Source organism: Phyllostomus hastatus, unplaced genomic scaffold (assembly GCF_019186645.2).
Source record: "Phyllostomus hastatus isolate PE091 unplaced genomic scaffold, TTU_PhHast_1.1 phas_scaffold_78, whole genome shotgun sequence".
NCBI classification, from domain to species: domain Eukaryota; kingdom Metazoa; phylum Chordata; class Mammalia; order Chiroptera; family Phyllostomidae; genus Phyllostomus; species Phyllostomus hastatus.
The window spans coordinates 34333113-34353667 of NW_025334041.1; the positions used below are offsets into that span (position 1 = coordinate 34333113).

Below are 20555 nucleotides of genomic sequence, written 5' to 3' on the forward strand. Positions count from 1 at the left end.
ATTCCAGGCTGAAAAGGATAGGGTGTCAAACGCCAGAGCCTGTAGTCCAGGACAGGAGATAACTCACACAATAACTCTTTTAAGAGGCGATTTGTCCTATTGCTGTATTAGAAGCACAAACTATGCTACATGGAAAAAGAAAAGATTAATTGCAACTAGTGGCTCAGAGAAAACTTCTTGGAAGACATGGACTCTGAGCTGACTCCATGAGATACTCTGGGGAGAGGTGTGATCCAGGCAAAGGGAAAGCTGACTCAAAAGTGCTGGAACAGGCCTCCTGTGTGGCTGGACATCTGGACCTTGGCAAGTGCGCCATGGAACTTAAGACCAGATGGGTGGGTGAGAGGCAGATCAGGAGGACTCTGGGCTCTAGACCAGAGTTTGGGAGTACAGGGGTGCTTTGCCTCTTAGATTATCATCATTAGTTAAATCTTAAACCACAATAGCTGTGGCTTTTGAGCTCCCTCAATATAGAGAGATTTCAGTCCAATTATGCAATATACAGGGTCTGGTACAAATAGCACCCCTTTTTTATTACAAAATCATAAGCATGTAATTCTGTAATATAACAATATCACATTCAAGCACACCATATGACATTGTAGAAGAAATGTTCAAATTAAAATTGTAAATTATTACACCTGTATCATTACCCTACCAACCACATTCAAGGCGTTACCTCTGCCAGACCCTGTATATTACTGCATATTATTATGCAGTATTATATAGTTATATATCAACAATAAGGTATCCTCATCATCATCCTTCTCCTTCATTTAATTTGTTTCTTTTGACCAATTTAATTCTGCCTAAATTAAAACATCAAGATCATCCAAGCTGAGCCCCATAGGAGCCCAGGGCTTCCAGGTAGAGGGAGAAAGCTCTCGCCTTTTACAGTAAATTGAGACAAGAAGGCAAGAAGAGAAATACCTAGAAGCCTAGACCAGGTGGTGTTTCCCCAGCTACTCAAAGCCCTCGGTAAAGGTGTCCTCCTCAGCGTCTCCAAGCCCCGCCCCGCCTGGGATGCACAGATCCCAAGGGCTCTGGGGAAAACCCCTAGAAACTTCACTAGCCAGAGATTAGCGGCAACCGAGTAGCAAAAACTGCATTGGCAGAACAGGAAGTTCTGGTCCTTCCTGCTGCCCGGGATTCCCAATTTGAAGTCTTCCTGGAAACGCTTTCTCCACCGCTTCTCTTGCGAAATCCAGCGCGCCCTCCCTCCCCTCTCTGCCTTCTTATACGGGTGAGAAGCACGAGCCTCAACCCTGAGCTGCACCGCTGCGAAGCGTCACCCACCCAGCCCAGCCAGCTGCGCGCCAAGCTGCAACTCTCCTAGACCGTAGCAGCTTGGAAGCACCCCTGCCGCAGGTGGGTCACGTTGCTGGCTATTTGCCTTGTACTTTCCGCCACAGGGCCCGCCTCCCTTATCTGCTTCAGCCAACCTTGAGGACCTCCTTTCAGGACCCCACTCCCAAGCTCGCTGGCTCTGGAAGAAGGAGCTGGCAAATTTCCCAGTGCGCCCCCACACCCTGCTCCTGGAAAGGCCAGGCAAGGGTGCCACTCAATCTGTTAAGCAATTCAGCAAGCTTCTAGCTTCCTGGCTTTTTATCACTTATCTCCACACCAAGGTGCAGAGAAGTTCCAAGGGAAAAAGTTAGGGATTTGGATTCCTCTCTGTATTTTACTCCTGGAGAAGCGCAATCTCGTGGTGCCCGTGAAAAGGGAACCTAGAAGAATGCGGTTTGGGCAATCTCTGCAGTCTCAGATCTGAGGTCACTTCTTGCCCAAGAGCTGAAATTTGTCCTGATATATGCAATCGATTCCATCTTGATCTTGATTTAAATTTCCTTCTATAGTTTGGCGATTACTTTGCCAGAGAAATGTTATTTGAAATACACATTTATTATGAAGAGTAAATTAAGCCTTGGTTCCATGTGTCCAGAGGCGGCAAGAATGTGGTTTTTTTCTCTGGATGGAGAACTGGAGAGGGGGTTGGAGAATTCTATTCCTAGTTCTAACTAGAAGCTCCACACCTCAGCCCCAGTTTCCACGTATGTAAAATAAAAGGGTATTGGCCTAAGGACCCACAAAGTCCAACTCTAACAAGGTGAAAATTCATAACTAAAGATGCTTGCAGGTATGAATATTTTGACAACCTTATTAATGTTATAGGTATGACCAAGTAATTACTGTCTTCATAATAATGCAGGTTTCATTTTTATAGGAAAACTACCCAGTAATGGAGAGTCTCTTCCCATATGAGTATCTTAGACTTCTATCATATTTATCATTCAGAGAACACTCTCAGCTTCCACAACCACCTCCCTTGCTATGTCAGAATGTCCTATTCCCCATAAATGGCAGTCTCATAAATGTCACTCACACTAAAGGACATTTTTTCTGATACAGTAGGTGTAATTTTATAAAATGGCACATTTATTTGTAGTAACTTCTTTGAGATCTGGCCTTTTGCAAAGCCCCTAGTTTTTCAGAATGCTGGGACTGAGCATGGTATGAAATTCTACCTGCATGGCAAACACTGCCAACCCATAAAATAGGACGAAGCCCTCTGTTTGTCAGGCCTTGGGGTTTTATGGTAACAAGTACATGTGTACGGAGAGATTGGGTAATAGCACTTTCTCCATTTGACAACATTACATTTCTGCTGAATGAAGTTCACATAGCAACTTGAGGTTCAGAAACCAGCATGTACAAGGCCTATCCCCTAATTCGAGAACAATTTCCAGACTTCTGCCTTGCTTAAGCTTGCTAACTATTGTTAGAAGTAACCAAACAAATTTTTATAAGCCTGTTAGTAAGTTGCATACACTGGGCCTTGAGTCTTGTTGTAAACAATTTTAAAGAAAAAGGGATTCATTTGTCATAGAATTTCAAAATTAAAGAACCCCTGAGCAGTCACTCTGCATTTCCCTGCCTCCTGAAGAACCACCCCTGTGTCACTCTACCATTATTAAAAGGACACAGATTGTTCTTTTAAAGTCTCCTTAGTAGCTAGTACTGCAGTCACCCTCAGATACATGGTTCAGTGTTACACGATGATCACCATCTAGTTCTCTTTGTAAGTCCCTTGAATCTCTTGCAAAGTGCTATTTAAAAATCATTTTTGTTTAAAATCTTAGTAAGTCTAATGAGCTGCTGGCAAAAAAAAAATACAATCACCCTTCAAATTTGAAGACTTGCTAAGGCACCTGAGAGCTGGCTTCCTCTCAGTCGTCCTCTGAGGAAGAGTTCACTCGATAAGGGTCTGCGTCCACATCTACCTTTAATTCCTGGTAGAAAAATCTAGGAATAAGGTTTTTCTGGGTGGGACTTTTTCTTGGAGTTATCGTTAGGCCAGAGATAGTAAAAATAAGGTTTACAAAGACAAGACCTCTGAGGTCACCTGTTTGACTGTTCTTTGTACATCCAACGAGAATGAACAAGGTCATTGGTTCATTACGAAGACTTTTGAGAAGTTCCACACGATGTGCTAAACAGACTCAAAGTATTTTCAATGACTTTTAGGTAATTTCCAAAATGACTTGAATTAATACTTTTTTTTTTAAGAAATCAGTCCTGGAAGGAATAAAGCTACGTAAATAACTGAAGGATAATTAATGCTTAAAATAATACATGATAAGAAAACATACTTGACCTATACATAGAAACAATGTATTCTTCCAAAATCATTAAGGAAAAAAAAGAACAAAAAGTGTTTGCACTATTTGAAAATCATCTCTTAGGAGTCTATCACTGCAGAAAGAATGCAGTAGTCTACTAAAAGGAGATCTCTACTCTAATGAACTAAGCAGGGGATTGACATCTATTCTAAATGCTTCTCCAGAGAGTTCTAGGAGAGTTTATTCAACTGCATGTGGAGTGGTCTTACCACATTGTACTTGGACGGTCACGTATTTCTGAAAAGCTTGACTGGAAATACATTTATTTTAAATGTAGATTACATGCTCAGTCCTAATGTTAGGAGGAAAGAAAGTTCACAATTTTGAAAAGTTAGGAACTATCATTCTGAGTGTAAAGAAAACTAAGAGATACTTTAATACAACTAAATACCACACCTCTTTGGACATTAGAGGGCCATTAGAAGACAAACCAGACAGTCTCTTTGGCCTCCACTGCAAATGCTGACTACACATCCATCGCATCCTCTGTAGCGATGGCACCAACCCTGAGGAGCATGACCATAGGAGGGGGTGATTAGCCACCAACAAAGCGTATGCATCTTTCATTCTGCTTGCTCTTTTGACCAGGTGTGGAGACAGCTTTGAGCCAAGTTTATCAGTGGCTGAAGTCATTCTGCACAGATTTTGGTAAACTTTCTTGTCCTATTTCCCAGGTAGATTAGTGCCCCTTTTCTGGCCTGGGGCCCGTGCTGCACTTGCCACTGCTCAGGTCCTCACAGGCTGCGTTGTGCCCATTTGATGTTTCTCTTCCTCCCACGATGGACACACCCTGAAGACCAGGAGAGTCTCATTTATCACTTCACCCCTATTGCATATAGCACAGTGCTTGGCACGAAGAGGCTGTGCAATAATTCTGTCAAAAACATGAACTCCTACCAAGATACTGTTGGTGACCCGGATTTTTATTTGTGAAGATGCTGATCATTATGGGCATAGCAGGTTATGAGCGTGGAGGTCCCCTGTACTGTACTGGTTAATACGGTCAAGGGTTCAGGTTTCAACTACCTGCCTTTTGGGGAGAAGCATGAGGTTGCTACATATTGTATAATACATCTAAAGTAAAGAGTGGAAATTATTGTAACTATTTTTTAAACAGAGAAAGAAATTGCAGGAACCTTGGTGTTTCTTCTCCAAGGGAACCTTACAAATAAGGCGTTAACCTTATTTTTAGTAACCCTATTATGTTGCCAGAGTGGGTAAGTTTCATAGTAAATTTGTAACACTTTGGAGTCTAATTCAGTTTAAACAGTGATTCATTTTGAAGACTGACATAATACAACTAAGGCATTTAACTGAGGTCATAAAAATGGAATATTGAATTTCTAAAGCTTTTAATTAGCTTAACTTAAGTAAAACACTTTAGCTTTTCTGTAATACCTCAAGGCATGTCGTAAGATATAAAGCCCATTGAAGAGTTCAAAAGAACTAAGTTATATCAAATTGTTCTTATAAAAAAATTATTATGCTTCTAGTTATTTCTTCTCAGTACTAAAGTATCTCAGTATGCAAGTGCTAAAGTGATTTCCTCATCCCATTCAATCGCTCTGGCATGCGTGGCATGGGAAGTGGAAGGAGGTTGAGCAGAAAGCAGTTAGCGGATTGGTAAACGGTTCGCTGCAGTTCTAATGAAAGTGTGCCACTAGCTGCTTATCCTAGACTGAGATCCCAAACTGTGAGGGACTTCTCTCTCTTTTTCCTTTCCCTTTTCTCTCTCTCTCTCTTTCTTTCTTTCTCTCATCATTTCTTTGAAGGCATGTGTGGGAAATTGGAAGATTTGGAAGATATGTGTTTGGGGATGCAGGTACACAAAAAGGACCCTGTGTGTATCTCCCTGAGGAAACCAAGAGTCTAACAGTGGTACCAAATGTACAACCCAAATCGTCTGAACTCCATGCGTAGGGTAGAGAGAATCTGGGACCCTTCTGGGGTAGAAGGAGCCACATGAATACTGTTTTAATTAAGAATCTAGGAGTCTTCCAAAAAGAGAGATCCCTAAGGAAAGAGATTTTGGCCTAATGTCCAGAGTCAGGATTGAAAAAATGAATCATTCTGACAGCCCAATTATTTTCCATTTCTATGATCACACACCAGAGTCTCAGGGAGAAAGGGATGAGTAACAAATCCCCAGTGGAGTGCTGAAAAGCAGCTTTCTGAGGGGAAAAAAGTCCTAATTTGTAGCATTTGCTAATTTCCATGGTGTGAAAATTCCCCTCACAGATGATTCCAAGCTCTCAGCTGGCAAGCTGGCTCTGGCCACACCCCTATGATTGCGCCTATAAGTGGAATCTAAGCAACAAAACAAACAAACAAGCAAATAGAGGCAGAGACAGGGCTATTCTAAAGAACAAACTGACAGTACCAGAGGGGCTGGGGGTGGGTGATGGGAAGGAAAGAAGCGGGAGGGTCCAGTCAAGGAACGTGAATAGAGGACCCAAGGGCGCCGACAGCGGAATGGTGGTGGACTGTGGGGGTCAGGGTAGAGCAACGGGGGAAAATGTGGGACAACTGAAATTGAACAACAATAAAAACAAATAAATAAAGCCTAGGAATTAAAAGTCTTGTTTAAAAAATATTTATCAGCCAGCACTGCACTCAGGCTTGTTTATCAGAGCATAGTGGCGGAAGGGGCAGGGAGTTTCCAGAGCACCCTCTGTCCTGAGGTGAGAAGCGGGGCAGCGGCCAGGCCAGACCAGACCTGGCCCCACAGCTCGAGCTGACCTTGGCAAACGTCAGAGGCTCTGTGGACGCTGGGAGTCCTTGCCTCTGGGCGCCAGGTTGAAAATGGAAGAAAACGGTATCCAGAAGAAGGTGAAGGGAACTGTGTTCATAAGAACGTGTGAACCACCCCCAGCAGATTTCTAAAAATGGTGAGGAGATACTCTGAAGCAGAATGGAATTCTCCCATCCGCGGGGTGCAAGGGGCGGGGTCAGATCCGCAGCAAAACTGCTCTAGCCCTCAGACTGTCCTGGCAGTTATCAAACAGGTAATTCCTAGTGACCTCAGTGTAAAGATCAATGACTATTCACGGGAAATTAATTTTAACAAAGTTAATTAAAAGTCGAAACGATTAAATCACTCCCTAAATATCTCTGACTACTGTAGTCCTAGAAAAGCGAAACCTACTAGTTTACACTAAATGTTAAGTGAGCTGTTGTGATCACCAAATCACCCAATCAGCAGTGACCACGTCATGTGTACAAGCCAAATGCCACTCCATCACTGGGCGTTATTTCTCCCATAGTGACGAACCAGGTCCTGGCCCTCTGGCTGAATCTTTGGTGAATCATAGATTTGTAAGAGGTGGTTCAGGAATTAGAATGTAAATGGAGGTCAAGGTAAAGGAAACCTGACAGGACTGAATTCCTGGCCTTGCTGTCATGAGTTCCCGGCTTTCATCAAATGACTAACAGGCATAGACTGGATAATGAACTTGCCTAATGAAATTCTTGGCCAGGGAATCAGAATACAATCTTCCTTTATCTTGACAGGTGCCACTGAGATCTAAACGTGAAAACATATATCAATAAGACTTTTCATTGAATTAGAATTTCACCAAATAATTTAAATTAGAAGTATTTTTTCCTAAAGTACAATTAAAATAGATAATATAGGTCTGTATTACCTTGTTCTCCTGGTAATTCATCTGGTGGTAAGGAAATGTTACCAACAGAATCATTTAAGTTGCAGCACAAGCCCTCGCTGATTCTGATTACTAGCAATTCACATGGAAGGGCATATCCCCACAGACCATTAATGTAAAGGTTATATTTAGTTATGCTCTTGCGACTTGATGAAACTGTACAAAATACGATTATTTCCTTTTGTGCCATTCTAGTGGATAGCATAAAAACTAATCATCAGAAAATTAAGTTGCCATGAGGCACATAACATTTTCTCACAAAACAATTGAAATAATTAGTTTTTAAGCAACCTACCTACAGTGATTTCTTTATTTAGATTAAGAGCTTTCAATGATATATTTCTGTTAGTTTATGACTATTACTAACAGACCTACATCTAACTACAAGACTAAAATAATAATTATACTGTTATATTGTCAAATAACATATAGACTGAAAATTGAACCATCCACAAAAAAAATTGGTAGAGAAACACACTGATTTTTGTGGGGGCACAGTAATTTTTTTCATAAACTGTAACCATGACATATATATATATGTCATGTAGGGCTTTGAGGTTGAAATTCAAAAGGAATAATAAAACAGAAGGAAGGACTAAAAAATAAAAACAAAAAATCCTGTTTGCAGGTACTAAATTAAAATGAAAAATTCTGTCACATCTTACAGAGTTTAGAAGCATTATTTCCACTCTAACTCCCTGGAAGCTGCCAAGCCAGAAACTGCTTTGTGTGCTACCACACCAAAGGGTGGGCTGTCCTCGGACAGTATGCCCAAAGGACATACTGTCCGAGGAATTCAATATCTTGTATGAACAATCATTTCAGAATTCAAAGCTGAATTCTCAGAAAGGGAGAGAATGTCTTTAATGAAAGTTCTATCCAAATAGTAAACAAGGTACTGTATGCACTATCTGGGAGTGGCTACCAAGGAGACGGACGTAGATTTATGAATGGATTTATTTTTTTAAGCCTCACCCAATGACATGTTTATTGATTTTCGAGAGAGAGGAAGGGAGATAGGAACATTCATGTGAGTGAAACATTGATTTGCCTCCCATACCAAGGATCAAACCCCCAAACTAGGTAGGCGCCCTGACCTGGATCAAACCTGCACCCTTTTGCTGTAGGGGATGACACTCCAATGAACTGAGCCCCCCGCCAGGGAAAGTGATGGATTTAATCAGACTATAACTTTGCAGCTCATGGAAGACAACTCTTCAGGGTTTCCTTGCAAGAGGTCCAGAGCAAAGCTTACCTGCAGCCTGACACCAAGTCGTGAGTCTGGCTCCCCTGACTCACTTCTTTGTGGGGCCTGCACACCCTTCTTGCCTCTGGTTTTCATAACATGAAGATTCCAGATGCTCAGACCCAGTCAACAATTACTTAGGGGGAAAACTGTAAAGCAGGTAAAATGTTTCTGCATCTCCTTACCGGCTCACTGGCTTACTGTTCTCCCTCTGCCTTTCTCCTCCCATCATCCCTCTTCAAAGAAGATAGTGTCATCCTTTACATTCCTGGTGGTTCTTGGCCCTGGGTGCTCCTTAAAATGGATTGCTTCGTTTGTTGTTGTTGTTTTTCTCTTTTTGTTCTTTTTTTCTTTTTTAAAGTCTGAGCTCTCCCTTAGATCAGTTCATTCAGAATCTCAACAGTTGATGCCCTAGCATTTACTAGTTGCCCAGCTGATATTAATGGTGACCAGGGAAAAGAACCACTGAAAGTTAGCAAGCAATGGTTTGCAGTCTTGGCTGTACAGTAGAATCATCTGGGGAAGCTTTAAATTTAAAAAAATAAAATTAAAAATAAAAAAACAATCCCTGACCCTACTCTAGACCAATTGATTCAGACTCCAAGAGTCTGGTCATCAGTATTTTGTAAAAGCTGTCCCGTGATTCCAGTGTGCACCAGGGCTGAGAAACACTGGTTTCTCTAGTAATCCTTGGCAGAGATATTTGCATTTCTAAGCCTTACTGATTCTAAGAAGTTGCTTTGATGATTGAATGAAAGATTGAAAGGAATGCCAGGACTTCTGCCTGTACCACCATCTCCCTTCTCCTTCCATTCCTTTCCAAACCCAACTGTGTGGTGGAGGTGGGGAGGGTGTCTTTCTTTGCCTATGATTTTGTTATGGATCTCAGCACACTATTTCTATTACTCCACAGTGTGCATTCTGTAATGTTGAGAGTTTTGTCATTACAGTTGTTTTTATGATTACCTCCAAACCTTTTTTATGTGAAACATTTTTTTGCATTTTAAGTATGTATATATATGTAAAACTGGGTGAGCTTAAAAACAAATAAGACTTCTAATAATGTAAATAAGGTTGAATGTTTACATAACATAATTCACCTTAATTTGTATTTTCTGTGGATTTCTCAGAATGAAAGATATAGGAGGAATCCATGAAGGCTAATTTCTTTTAGGCCTATCAGCACCACAGAGAGGAAGATTTTTCTTCCTTTTCTCTTCTACAACTGGTCTTATGTACATAAGTATTTATATATTTTCTTCTTTATTCTAGGAAAACACTAGGGGAAACAAACAGTTTGTGTTCCAAGAGCAAGGCAAGAACGTGCCACCTTTTAGAGGGCATGGTTGGGTCGCCGAACCCTATTCTTCTTTCTAAGAGGAATGGGGAATGAGTCTATTCCAGGGCTGGGGAGGGGGAAAGGACCATTTGTCCCTAGCTGCTGTTACACCAGGACTTTAAAATTTTATTTTGGTATATTCTGTAAATGAGGTCTGTGAATATACAGAAATAGACTGCTAGGATGAAAATAAGTCCATTATACAACTTTAACTTTGTAGCCATTTATCAGATATCTATACATGGATATTATGCTTTAGTATGAATTAATATTTAAAACATCATGAGATTACCTCCTAAACAAAACAAATAGGTTGCATTATATTTTTGGATTACATTAAAAATCATTGATTTGTTAAGTATAAGCATTATATATATACATATATATATACACACACATATATACCAGATTATCCTAAAACTTACATTGAACGGCAAAGTAACTAGAATATCTAAAACAGTTCTGAAAATAAAAAATAAACTGGGAAGAATTAGTCTGTGCACTTCTAAGCCTCACTGTATAGCTACAGTCAAAGGCAAAGGGGAGACACGTGGGCCGGTGGAACAGGATAGAGCACCCACCCAAACACAGACCCACACAGGAGCAGACAACTGATTTTTTTCAGAGGTGAAAAGCAATTCAGTGAAAGATGATCTTTTTAAACAAATGATAGGAAGAAAATGAGTCTTGGATTAAATCTCACACTTTATTCAACTATTAACTCAAAATGAATAATGGATTTAAATGTAAAGTATAAAACTATAAAACCTTTAGGAGAAAATATTGAGGGCCTAGGGCTTAGTAAAAAAAATCTTAGACATGACATCAAAGGCACAATCCAAAAACAATTTGAATTTTGTCAAAGTTAAAAACCTTTGCTCTGTGAGCAACTCTTTAAAGATGAGGAAAAAACAAGCTGCAGACTGGGGTAAAATAGCTGAAAACCATGTAACTTCCAATGACTCACATCTAGCATACATAAAAAATTAAAAGCACTCAACAGTTAAAAAACAAACAATCCAACTAGAAAATGGAATCAGATGTACACAGACTTTTTACCAAACAGAACATACAGGTAGCAAAAGAGCAAATGAAGAGGTCAGGCTATTGACAGATGCCAACTTGGATGGATCTCAAGGGCATTATGCTAAGTAACCAAAAAAAAAAAAAGCCAGTAAGAAAATTTACATGTTGTGGGGTTTTATTTATACAACATTCTCAAAATGACAAAGTTGTAGAGTTAGAGAACAAACAAACTGATGGTGTCCGGGGACCAGGGGAGGCAGAGGAGCAGAGCAGGGCATCACTTGGAAGGGTGCTGCTGGGAAGGTTCTGGCCCCGGATGGCGGCAGTGGATAGAGGCAACCACACGTGGGATAAAATGACACAGAACCAGACACATGCTTTGTAGCCATGTCGTTTCCCAGTTTTGATAGTGTACCATAGGTATATAAGAATGTAACCATTGCAGGTGTTAACCAATAAAGATCTGAGTATGTAAAAGAATTTAAAAGCTTATTTGGAGCTTTAAAAGATTCAAACCCCTGAGACACAGACTCAGGTAGCAACCACCCAAGCTGCCCTCCAGAGAGAACAAAGGCAGAGTTTGTGAAGGCAAACACCATCAAGTGTAATTCTTCCATGTAAATGAAGGACTGCTGGCTAGGTTAGCAGAGATGGTTAGATATGCAAATGAGGGGGTAAAGCTACAAGGAGGAGTTCAAGTCCTTATGTGTCCACAGAGCAGTTGTTCCAGGATGTTTGTGAGTCATCCTTGACCTGAGTTTAGCAACAGGCTTAGCAGCTTGGCAGCTTTGAGAACTGATTCATAACATCTGCACAGGCGCCACCTCCTCAGGAGCCTCCTGACTCTGTTTTTGTATCAAGTGACTGTCTTAGCAATGCCTACTCCATTTTATGTTTTTCCATTATCAGAGGAAGTGGAGAAAGAAGGCTGCCCAGGGGCCTCATACTATCTTGACAACTTTCTATGAGTCTATAATTATTTCAGATGAAAAGCTTTTTTTGTTAATATCACTGATTTGTTAAGCATAAGCATTTAACAGATGCAATTTTTGTAATCCTATTTGGACAGTCCCATGGTTTTATTATGCTAAAATCTTCTGAAGCTGGAAGTGGCCTGGGCCTCTGGGAGGTGAGAAAAGCTAACACACATACACACCAGACTGACTCCAGCATCCACATGGGACACCAAGTTAGGAACTCCCAAGAAGAATGCTGCCTCGGCTTCCCAAAACCTGGGGTAGGATCTGCAGACAGAGGGAGATGATAAGCAAGACTCTACTTGCCCAGCACCTGGCCCCTCATGTCACACACCTATGCATCCACGCACATACACGCATCTCAGCGGTGCCTGCTACCGTGGCTTTGGCAGTCATCTTGGCCCTCTTTGCATCTGCGTCACTGGTAGCCAGTCTCTAATCTCTACAAACACCTAGTGGGATCCCATTACCTATCTGGCTCTCCTCACAAGGAGACCATCTGAAAGGTGCTTCCATAGGAGGCAAACCCAGTCCTGGAGATTTTCCAAACCAGGAGATATTCTTGCTGCATTTCCTGTTACGTAACTGAGGCTTAGGAAGAGGTGAAGGAGACAGAGGAGACCACTATGTTGTAACTACTTTAACCCGTCTTTCCCTTAATAACTCTGGTTCCTGTTCGCCACCTCTCTCATTTCCTTTATTCCTTCCATCCTACATCTAAGAGGAAATCAGGACCAGGAAACTCTTTTTAAAGTTTTTAAACAAGAAACCTTACTACCTCCATAATTCCATGTTTACACACGAGGTATTTTCAGTTACAAACAGTCGGAAATGGGTGTGACTTCCTCCTTTACGTAGTACTTACTGTAAAATGACCTCTCGTGGTTTAGAGTGTGTGCACATACCTCTCATTTTTACATACTCCTATTATTAGGATATTTCCCCAAGAGTTAGAAATTAGATTCTTCCCAATAATGACTAACTTTTTGTGTTTTACATGTTATTTCATCATTTCAGTTATGGTAATCTTAGGTCTGATCGTTTTTCTTTTTTCATAAAAAATAGTCAAAATGTTGTATTTTCCTGGATTGATTAGCAAGCAGAGCTGCAACAGAGGCTTGTGTGCGGATAGTTTATTAGGGAAGTGATTTCAGGGAGCAGGAGTGAGGGACCAGGAGCACAAACCAGGGGAGGTGGGGAAGACAGGGAGAGGGTGTCACTCTGGCCACTGCTGCAGACGAGTAGTGCTCTGACCCAGTAAGACTTTCAGAGCAGCCTTGTCATATTTGTCAGAACCATGTGCCAGAAGATGAAAGGGAACCACTGATCAGTGGAGTCCTGATCCCCACTGGTCTATGGGTGCCCCATGGGTTGTACACCTCTGAGTGCTACAGTGCAGGTACGGGGGCCAGAAGAGCCCCAGGACAAGAATCAAGAGATAGAAGGTGGAGGGCCCCAGAGTGAGCCTCTGTTAGGCACTGGAAGTTGGGCAGCGCTTGGTGACTGCCCAGGACTGCAAAAAGAACCGGGGGACTTAAGGTGGAGCTCAAGATGTGGTCAACACAACTGTCAACCTAAGAAATTCTGTAACTTAGTAAGGAGTAACTCACTGCCCAGTGGAATAACTATATTTCATTCCATTGTCAGCCAGTGATATTTAACATCTCCTTCCTGGTTTTGTATCTTTAATTTTCCCAGTGATGTCTCTGAAGGGTGAGGAGTGAAAATAAATTCTAATGGTGGGGATAACAGCCCAAGTATGTTACATTGGATTGTCAAGCCACATTTTAAGAGAGAAATATTAAAACAAACTGTACAATGATTAAAATTAAAAACAGGGAAAAAAGGGTGGGTGGGCTGGAATGGGAGTAAAGGGGAGAAAACTGTACTTGAACAATGATTAAAAAAATAGAAAAAAAAACAAAACAAACAAACAAAAAAACTGTGAAAGAATTATGAGAGAAATTCACACTTGAGCTGTTTTTATACTTACATTTTGATATATGCTCTAAAGCCATGTCATATAGGATTTTATTTACAAGAAATAAGTGAGTATGGCAGAAGCTTCTTAAGAATTATTGAATACTGTTTCAGACAAATTTTATATATTTCCAATAAAAACAGTTATAGAAGAATAATTAAACCTTAATTTATAGAATTTACATATAGGTTATACTAAATTATAATTAATAGATTGATATTAAGTAACTAATAGATCATTAAGTAATCTATTAATGACCAATTTGCTGTGTATCAAAAACTGTTTTAAGATACACTAATTCATCCGACCCTTCTGATGTCTCCAAAGTAGGTAGTATCAATTTCTCATTTGTAAGAAGATAATACTGAGCCCTGGCTGTGTGGCTCAGTTGGCTGGAGCACTGTCCCATACTTACACCAAAAGGTCACAGGTTTGGTTCCAGTCAGGGTGTGAACAGGAGGCAACCATTCAATGTTTCTCCCTCACATCGATGTGTCCCTGTCTGCCTGACTGCCTGTCTGTCTCTCTCTCCTCTCCCTCTCCATCTCTGTCTCCCTCTCCCTCCCTCCCTCTCTCTCTCTCAAATCAATGAAAACATATCCTTGAGGATTTAAAAAAAAGATGAAGACACTGAGACACAAAGAGTTTGAGTAACTTACTCAAGGGCACACTGCTAGTCATAGGTAAAACAAAAAATAGTATGGTGTAGTCAATATATTTGTTTTAAAAAGTTTATGGCAGGTTAGAATAAATGAATGTGGTAGCTAAATACTCAGTGCAGAGTCCAGAATCACTCTCTTTGCAGTGATCAAGATGATCCAAGTGAGAACATGTCAATATTCACAGCACCCGTCTCACTACAGAGCACCAGCAACTTGATCAAATCTGTATTTTGCAAATGTTCATCCCAGCATAAGAGAGAGAAAAATAATATATTAGGATAAGCGAACAGAAAAGTGAGGAGACAGCCAGGCAGACTGAGAAATCTTGGAACTATAAGTATTCGATAAATGTAATATCATTGCAAAACATGTGCATAGTTTAAAATGCCCACCAGTGTTTTGGTTTTCTTGATGCATCTCTTTATCCAACAGAAGTTTTTATCAATGATTTTGTTAAATAAGACACAGGAGAATCTATATGACAATTTTTACTCTTTCCTAATTTTGTGGGGAATTCACTAGAAGTTTAGAATAACATCAGCCAACCACTGTTTCCTGGAGATAATTCTTCTTAATTTTTCCATGCCCAGAGCATTCATATTTTGCTGGTATTTGTTTTATAATTATCTTTCAGGCATGGAGAAAACTTCTACAGATACACTTCCTCTTACCATGATTTCTTCAGAAGAGCGGGAGACGATATGTATTTTTGGAACAGGAGATTTGGGAAGATCGCTGGGACTTAGAATGCTCCAGTGCGGTTATTCTATTGTTTTCGGAAGTCGAACCCCCAGGATGTCCAGTCTGTTGCCCAAAGGCGCAGACGTCTTGAGCTATTCAGAAGCGGCTCAGAAATCTGACACCATAATCATAGCTATCCACAGGGAACATTATGATTTTCTCACAGCACTGACTGAGGTTCTCCAGGGGAAAATATTGGTCGATGTCAGCAACAACCTCAAAGTCAATCAATACCCAGAATCCAATGCAGAGTACCTTGCTCAGCTGGTGCCGGGAGCCCATGTAGTGAAGGCATTTAACACCCTCTCCGCCTGGGCTCTCCAGTCAGGGGCACTGGATGCAAGTCGGCAGGTAAGATTAAACGGTGAATCTACTTCACACTCAATCTTTAATAAGTGAATTTTTTAATCTGGCCTCACCTCAAAGATTCCAAAATATAACTCCAAAAGAAAATACCCACTAAATATTCCATTCTGCTAAAATGTGCCATGACTAGTTTTCTTGGGTTTAACCATGTGGGGTGGTCAAGTGTGATTTATTTCCCACTGTCTGCAAAGCTCTTGGCTTGGTGGACCCCTGTGGTGTGAGTCTCCAAGGGGGCCTCTTGCTAGTACTGGAGAATAACACACCTAAAATTGTTGCTAGGTATCCTTTCCACACCCCACCCCCCATCATCTTGTGTGAAACTGGTTCCATTTCCTCACTGAGGCTGGGAGCAATCCTAGTGCTGGGGCACTGGGAACACAGGAGAAACACCAAGCTGCTCCCACGTGGAAGGCAGAGTCCTGCCCTGTCAGTGTGACAAGCCTGAAACCACACTCAGCTTGAACCCCGGCACTGAGCTACCAAGCACCCATGTGCAAGTTCAAAGCGTCATCTCACTAAACACGTGCATGCAACAGCCTTGTTTGAAAAGCAGTTCAGCACTACATGTCCTCATTCTAAGCAGTACTTGTATAGACTTTTCAAAATAATTATTGATGGAAAAATAAATACAAAATAATTCTTTTTAACCCAGGTGTTTGTTTGTGGAAATGACAGCAAAGCCAAGCAGAAAGTGATGGACATAGCTCATACTCTTGGGCTGACTCCGCTGGATCAAGGAGCCCTCAGGGCAGCCAAGGAAATTGAGAACTACCCCCTGCAACTGTTTCCAATGTGGAAGGTCCCCTTCTACTTGTCTGCTTGTCTGTGTGTCTTCTTTTTTGTTTACTGTGTTATCAGAGAAGTAATCTACTCTTATGTTAATGACAATAAGGACATCACATTTCGCATGGCTATTTCCATTCCAAATCGCGTCTGTCCAGTAGTGGCGCTGATACTGCTTGCGGTGGTTTACCTCCCTGGTGTGATCGCTGCCATCCTGCAACTGTACCGAGGAACCAAGTACCGCCGCTTCCCAGACTGGCTGGACCGCTGGATGCTCTGCAGGAAGCAGCTTGGCTTGCTAGGACTGGGATTTGCCTTCCTTCATGTCCTCTACACACTTGTGATTCCGATCCGTTACTATGTACGATGGAGGTTGGGAAACGCAACTGCTACCCAGGTCAGTCTCTACTCATTTGTACCCTCCTATTCCTTAAGTCAAAGGGAAAACTTGCTGTCTGATACTCTCTTTTACAATTATAGAAAACCAGTCTTCTAAGTATCTTTATTGTTTCAAGTAACTAGAATTAGACCCCATGTCTGCTTTCGGTTTTGGTTTTTGAGTGAATCCACTTGAGAAGGAAAGTTAGATTCCCAGGTTCCCTTGGGTCCAGGTCTGTGCTGCCACACATCTGGGACCCTGACAGACTGACAGAGCTGCAGGCTCAGGGAGCCTAGTGACACCCGGCGAAATTCCTTTGTGCACATTTAATAAATGTAAACCAGCACATTTTCCAGCTTTGGTTTTTACGCGTGCCACTTCCTCTCGGAAGTCAACACCTAACCACCCTGTAAGTAAGTAAGGGGGCTATTCCAACACGTGTCACAAGAATGTAAACAAAGTCACAAAACAGTGCTTACAATCCCATTAATGTTTTGGCTCATGGGATTGTCCTCCATTGTTCAGTTTTCTAAGCAAATGGCAAATACTATTTTCTGCATAACCAAAACTTCAGAAAGAACTAACTCAGGGAGTCTAAGAGCAGTCCCAGTGGAAGTGCAACACATCAGCTCTCCTCAGGAAATGAGTGGTTTTAACCAACCTTACTTCAGTCTCAAAGTTTATACCTCACTCAATAACTCAGTGATGGTGCTTCAGTGGGTTTCCTTACGTTACTTCCCTAACAAATGCACAGGAGATTTTGGGGTGAGAATCACATTAAAGAGGCCTGATTTCTCTCCACCTGTGGTGTGACAAACTCGATGCTGATTTACACATAACAGACAAGAAAGAACCCCAACTTTTTGTGTGACTAATCAGCATATAAAGCAGAAAAACAGAATCTTGATGTAATCATCTGAGAACATCAAGTTTTGCTTGGAGGACAAGAAACCATGTGGTAAAGATGGTTTAAGTAAATGTTTACCTTTTTTAGGATTTATAGGGTTAATTAAAACTCTGTATACAACCCCTGGCATCAACTATCATAATGAACTTCCATCAGATCCATTGCTTTTTATACCAAAAAAAAATAATGTCTAAGTGTTTTTTTCTTTACAATTATTTTCAAATGATTATTAACAAATGTCATATAATTTACCTTGAGCAAATGAACCATGCAGAGGTATTTTCAATCCCCTTGAAAGTTTGGGCAGTTTACTTAATAATGAAATTTTTTAAAATTGCTTATAATTTTTCATAGGCAATAACCAAGAAAGAAAATCCATTTAGCACCTCTATGGCCTGGCTTAATGATTCATATATATCTTTGGGAATCCTTGGATTTTTCTTTTTTGTCCTCTTGGGGATCACTTCCTTGCCATCAGTTAGCAACACGGTCAACTGGAGAGAGTTCCGATTTGTCCAGGTAAGGACCTCAAGATTTAATCTACTGTAATTGCAAAATGAGTGTTTCTTTTCAAATATCCTCATTTTTCTCTCATACCAGGCATAAATTTTCATTTTGCTCCATCACTTCCCTAGCAATCTCATAAAAGCAGCAACTGAAACAAATTTAAATTAGAAAATGTTAAATGTTGGTAACAAAAGGCAGATTCCGTAATGGTTGGATTCCTAGCAGGGCATTTGAGATTTCTGTCACCCAGGGCCACAGCTACAAGTGTAGAACGAAAAGCACCAACAACTATTATATATTGTGGAGATGTACTCAGTGCAAGGTGAAAAGAAACCCAAAGATAAAGTTTCTACTTCCAAAAGTCAACCACAGGACAGGGACACATTGATTTATAATGCAGTGCACTGAAGGAGTTCAAAGCCTCACAAACACGATGTGCTGGACTGTCAGCACACAAGACTCAATGCTGGTCTGTGACAGGGAAAAGTTGTTTTTTTTTTTACACATCAACCAGGCACCTCATTAAAGGGAATTTTTAGCTATTCTTTAAAAAAAATTTTAATTTATTAATTTTGGAGAACATCAATTTGCTGTACTTATATAAGCATTCACTCATTGATTCTTGTATGTGCCCTGACTGGGGATCGAACCCACAACCTTAATGTGGATGACACTGTAACCAACTGAGCTACCTGGCCAGGCCTGAACTATTCTTATAAACCAGTGGTCCTCAAAATGTGGGACCTGGACCAGTGGCATTAGCACCACCTGTGGTCTTGTTAGATACCAAATGCCAAGGCCCTCCCAGACCTCATGAATCAGAAACTCCACACATGACCTAGCAATTTGTTCTGCCAGATTATCCTGATGCATGTTCACTGTGCATCGGTGTAATGGAATAGACCATCAGTAATTGATATTTGGTTTGGGTTTTATAGAACAATTCGAATTTCTCAAGTCTTAACCGTTTCTTCCAGGGACAAATGCAGTCAACAGTGTCTCATGTCAACACTTTTCTTCAAGGTATTAAGACAGAAATAAACACTGAACTTTAGTATTTAGGCCAAAACAGACAAAAGTAAAGTTAGCTAACTTCTCTTTATTGTGATAGAAATTAGCTTAGTATCTGGTTTTAGTCAGTAACATTTATTAATGTGGTACTCCTTGGGGACATATGGTGTCTTATTAACCTCTGACCTCCAGAAAAGGTAATCAAGAAAAGAGTTTTACCACTGAAGAAGGAAGCAAGGCACCTTATTTGTTCAAACTCAAAAGAGTTGACTCCTGGGAAACTTTCCCATCCAGCCAGGTTAAGGTGAAACCACCCTGCCATTTGTGAGCACAATCCATTTTGTTTTAAATAAAATATTATCATCCTGAAGGAGGGGTGATGCTTTTTTCAGTACTTAGTAAACTGTTCTAAATAAGATAGTTTCCAAAGATTTATTGTTGTTGACAAATATTCTTCATTGGCTTACAGTGTTTTGCTTTAAAATGTAAATAGTGTTAATGTGCATATTTTTGTTTCTTGCTTATATAGTCCAAACTAGGTTACCTGACCCTGATCTTGTGCACGGCTCACACCCTGATATACGGTGGAAAGAGATTCCTCAGTCCTTCGAGTCTCAGGTGGTATCTTCCTTCAATTCACATAATAGCACTCATCATTCCTTGCACCGTGCTGGTGATCAAGTTCATCCTCATCCTGCCTTGCATAGACAAGGTCCTCACACGGATCCGACAAGGATGGGAAAGGAGCTCGAAATCCTCGGAATCAGCAGTGAATGGAAAAACAGATATTTAAATCAATGTTCAATTCACCCAGAGTCTTTAGAGATGAACAATGGGTTTAGCCAAGAAAGCATTTTTCTCCCATGTTGGGAACCACCCTGCCTGGTTTCAGAAGCTGTGACCCCCTCATGGCGAAGGCCAAGCGAGCGACCTTCAAACCATAAGCCACTAAGGAGACAAAGCTTATCTCCCTGGCTGGGGTGCCGCCTCTGCTCCTTTTACTTCACCCTGCCTGGCCACCAGTGCTTGATTGGTTAGCCAATGATGGGTAAAATTTCCCAGGGGGGGAATGACCTAAGACATGCACAATCACAGGGAGGCCCCAGGGAAGGACTTGGGAGGTTATAGCAAAAGGGGGTGATAGACCCTCACCCCTCAGCTTTGACATAGCCTGAGTCCTCATTCTGTCTGCAAGAAGTCTCCTAATCTCTTGGCTGCCTTACTTCCCCTGCCTGACTTAAGCCTGAAACAATGACCAAGGGCAGTGCAGCCCTGTGCTGGAAAGGGC

General features: G+C 41.1%; 1 protein-coding gene across 1 annotated transcript; it reads left to right on the top strand.

Annotated features, from left to right (window-relative positions):
- The first annotated feature begins 1218 nt into the window (after positions 1-1218).
- Positions 1219-20328, top strand: STEAP4 (STEAP4 metalloreductase). The gene is made up of 5 exons (XM_045827147.1): positions 1219-1368; positions 15208-15665; positions 16333-16860; positions 18104-18268; positions 19797-20328. Exons 2-5 carry the CDS (start codon positions 15210-15212, stop codon positions 20058-20060), a joined length of 1413 nt encoding a protein of 470 aa, XP_045683103.1. The 5' UTR covers positions 1219-1368; positions 15208-15209; the 3' UTR covers positions 20061-20328.
- The last annotated feature ends 227 nt before the right edge of the window (positions 20329-20555 follow it).

Coding starts and splice junctions, on each gene's coding strand:
- STEAP4 (XM_045827147.1), top strand. CDS start 15,210: ATGGAGAAAACTTCTACAGATACACTTCCTCTTACCATGATTTCTTCA. Junction 15,666..16,332: donor CACTGGATGCAAGTCGGCAG/GTAAGATTAAAC, acceptor TTTTTAACCCAG/GTGTTTGTTTGTGGAAATGA. Junction 16,861..18,103: donor GAAACGCAACTGCTACCCAG/GTCAGTCTCTAC, acceptor AATTTTTCATAG/GCAATAACCAAGAAAGAAAA.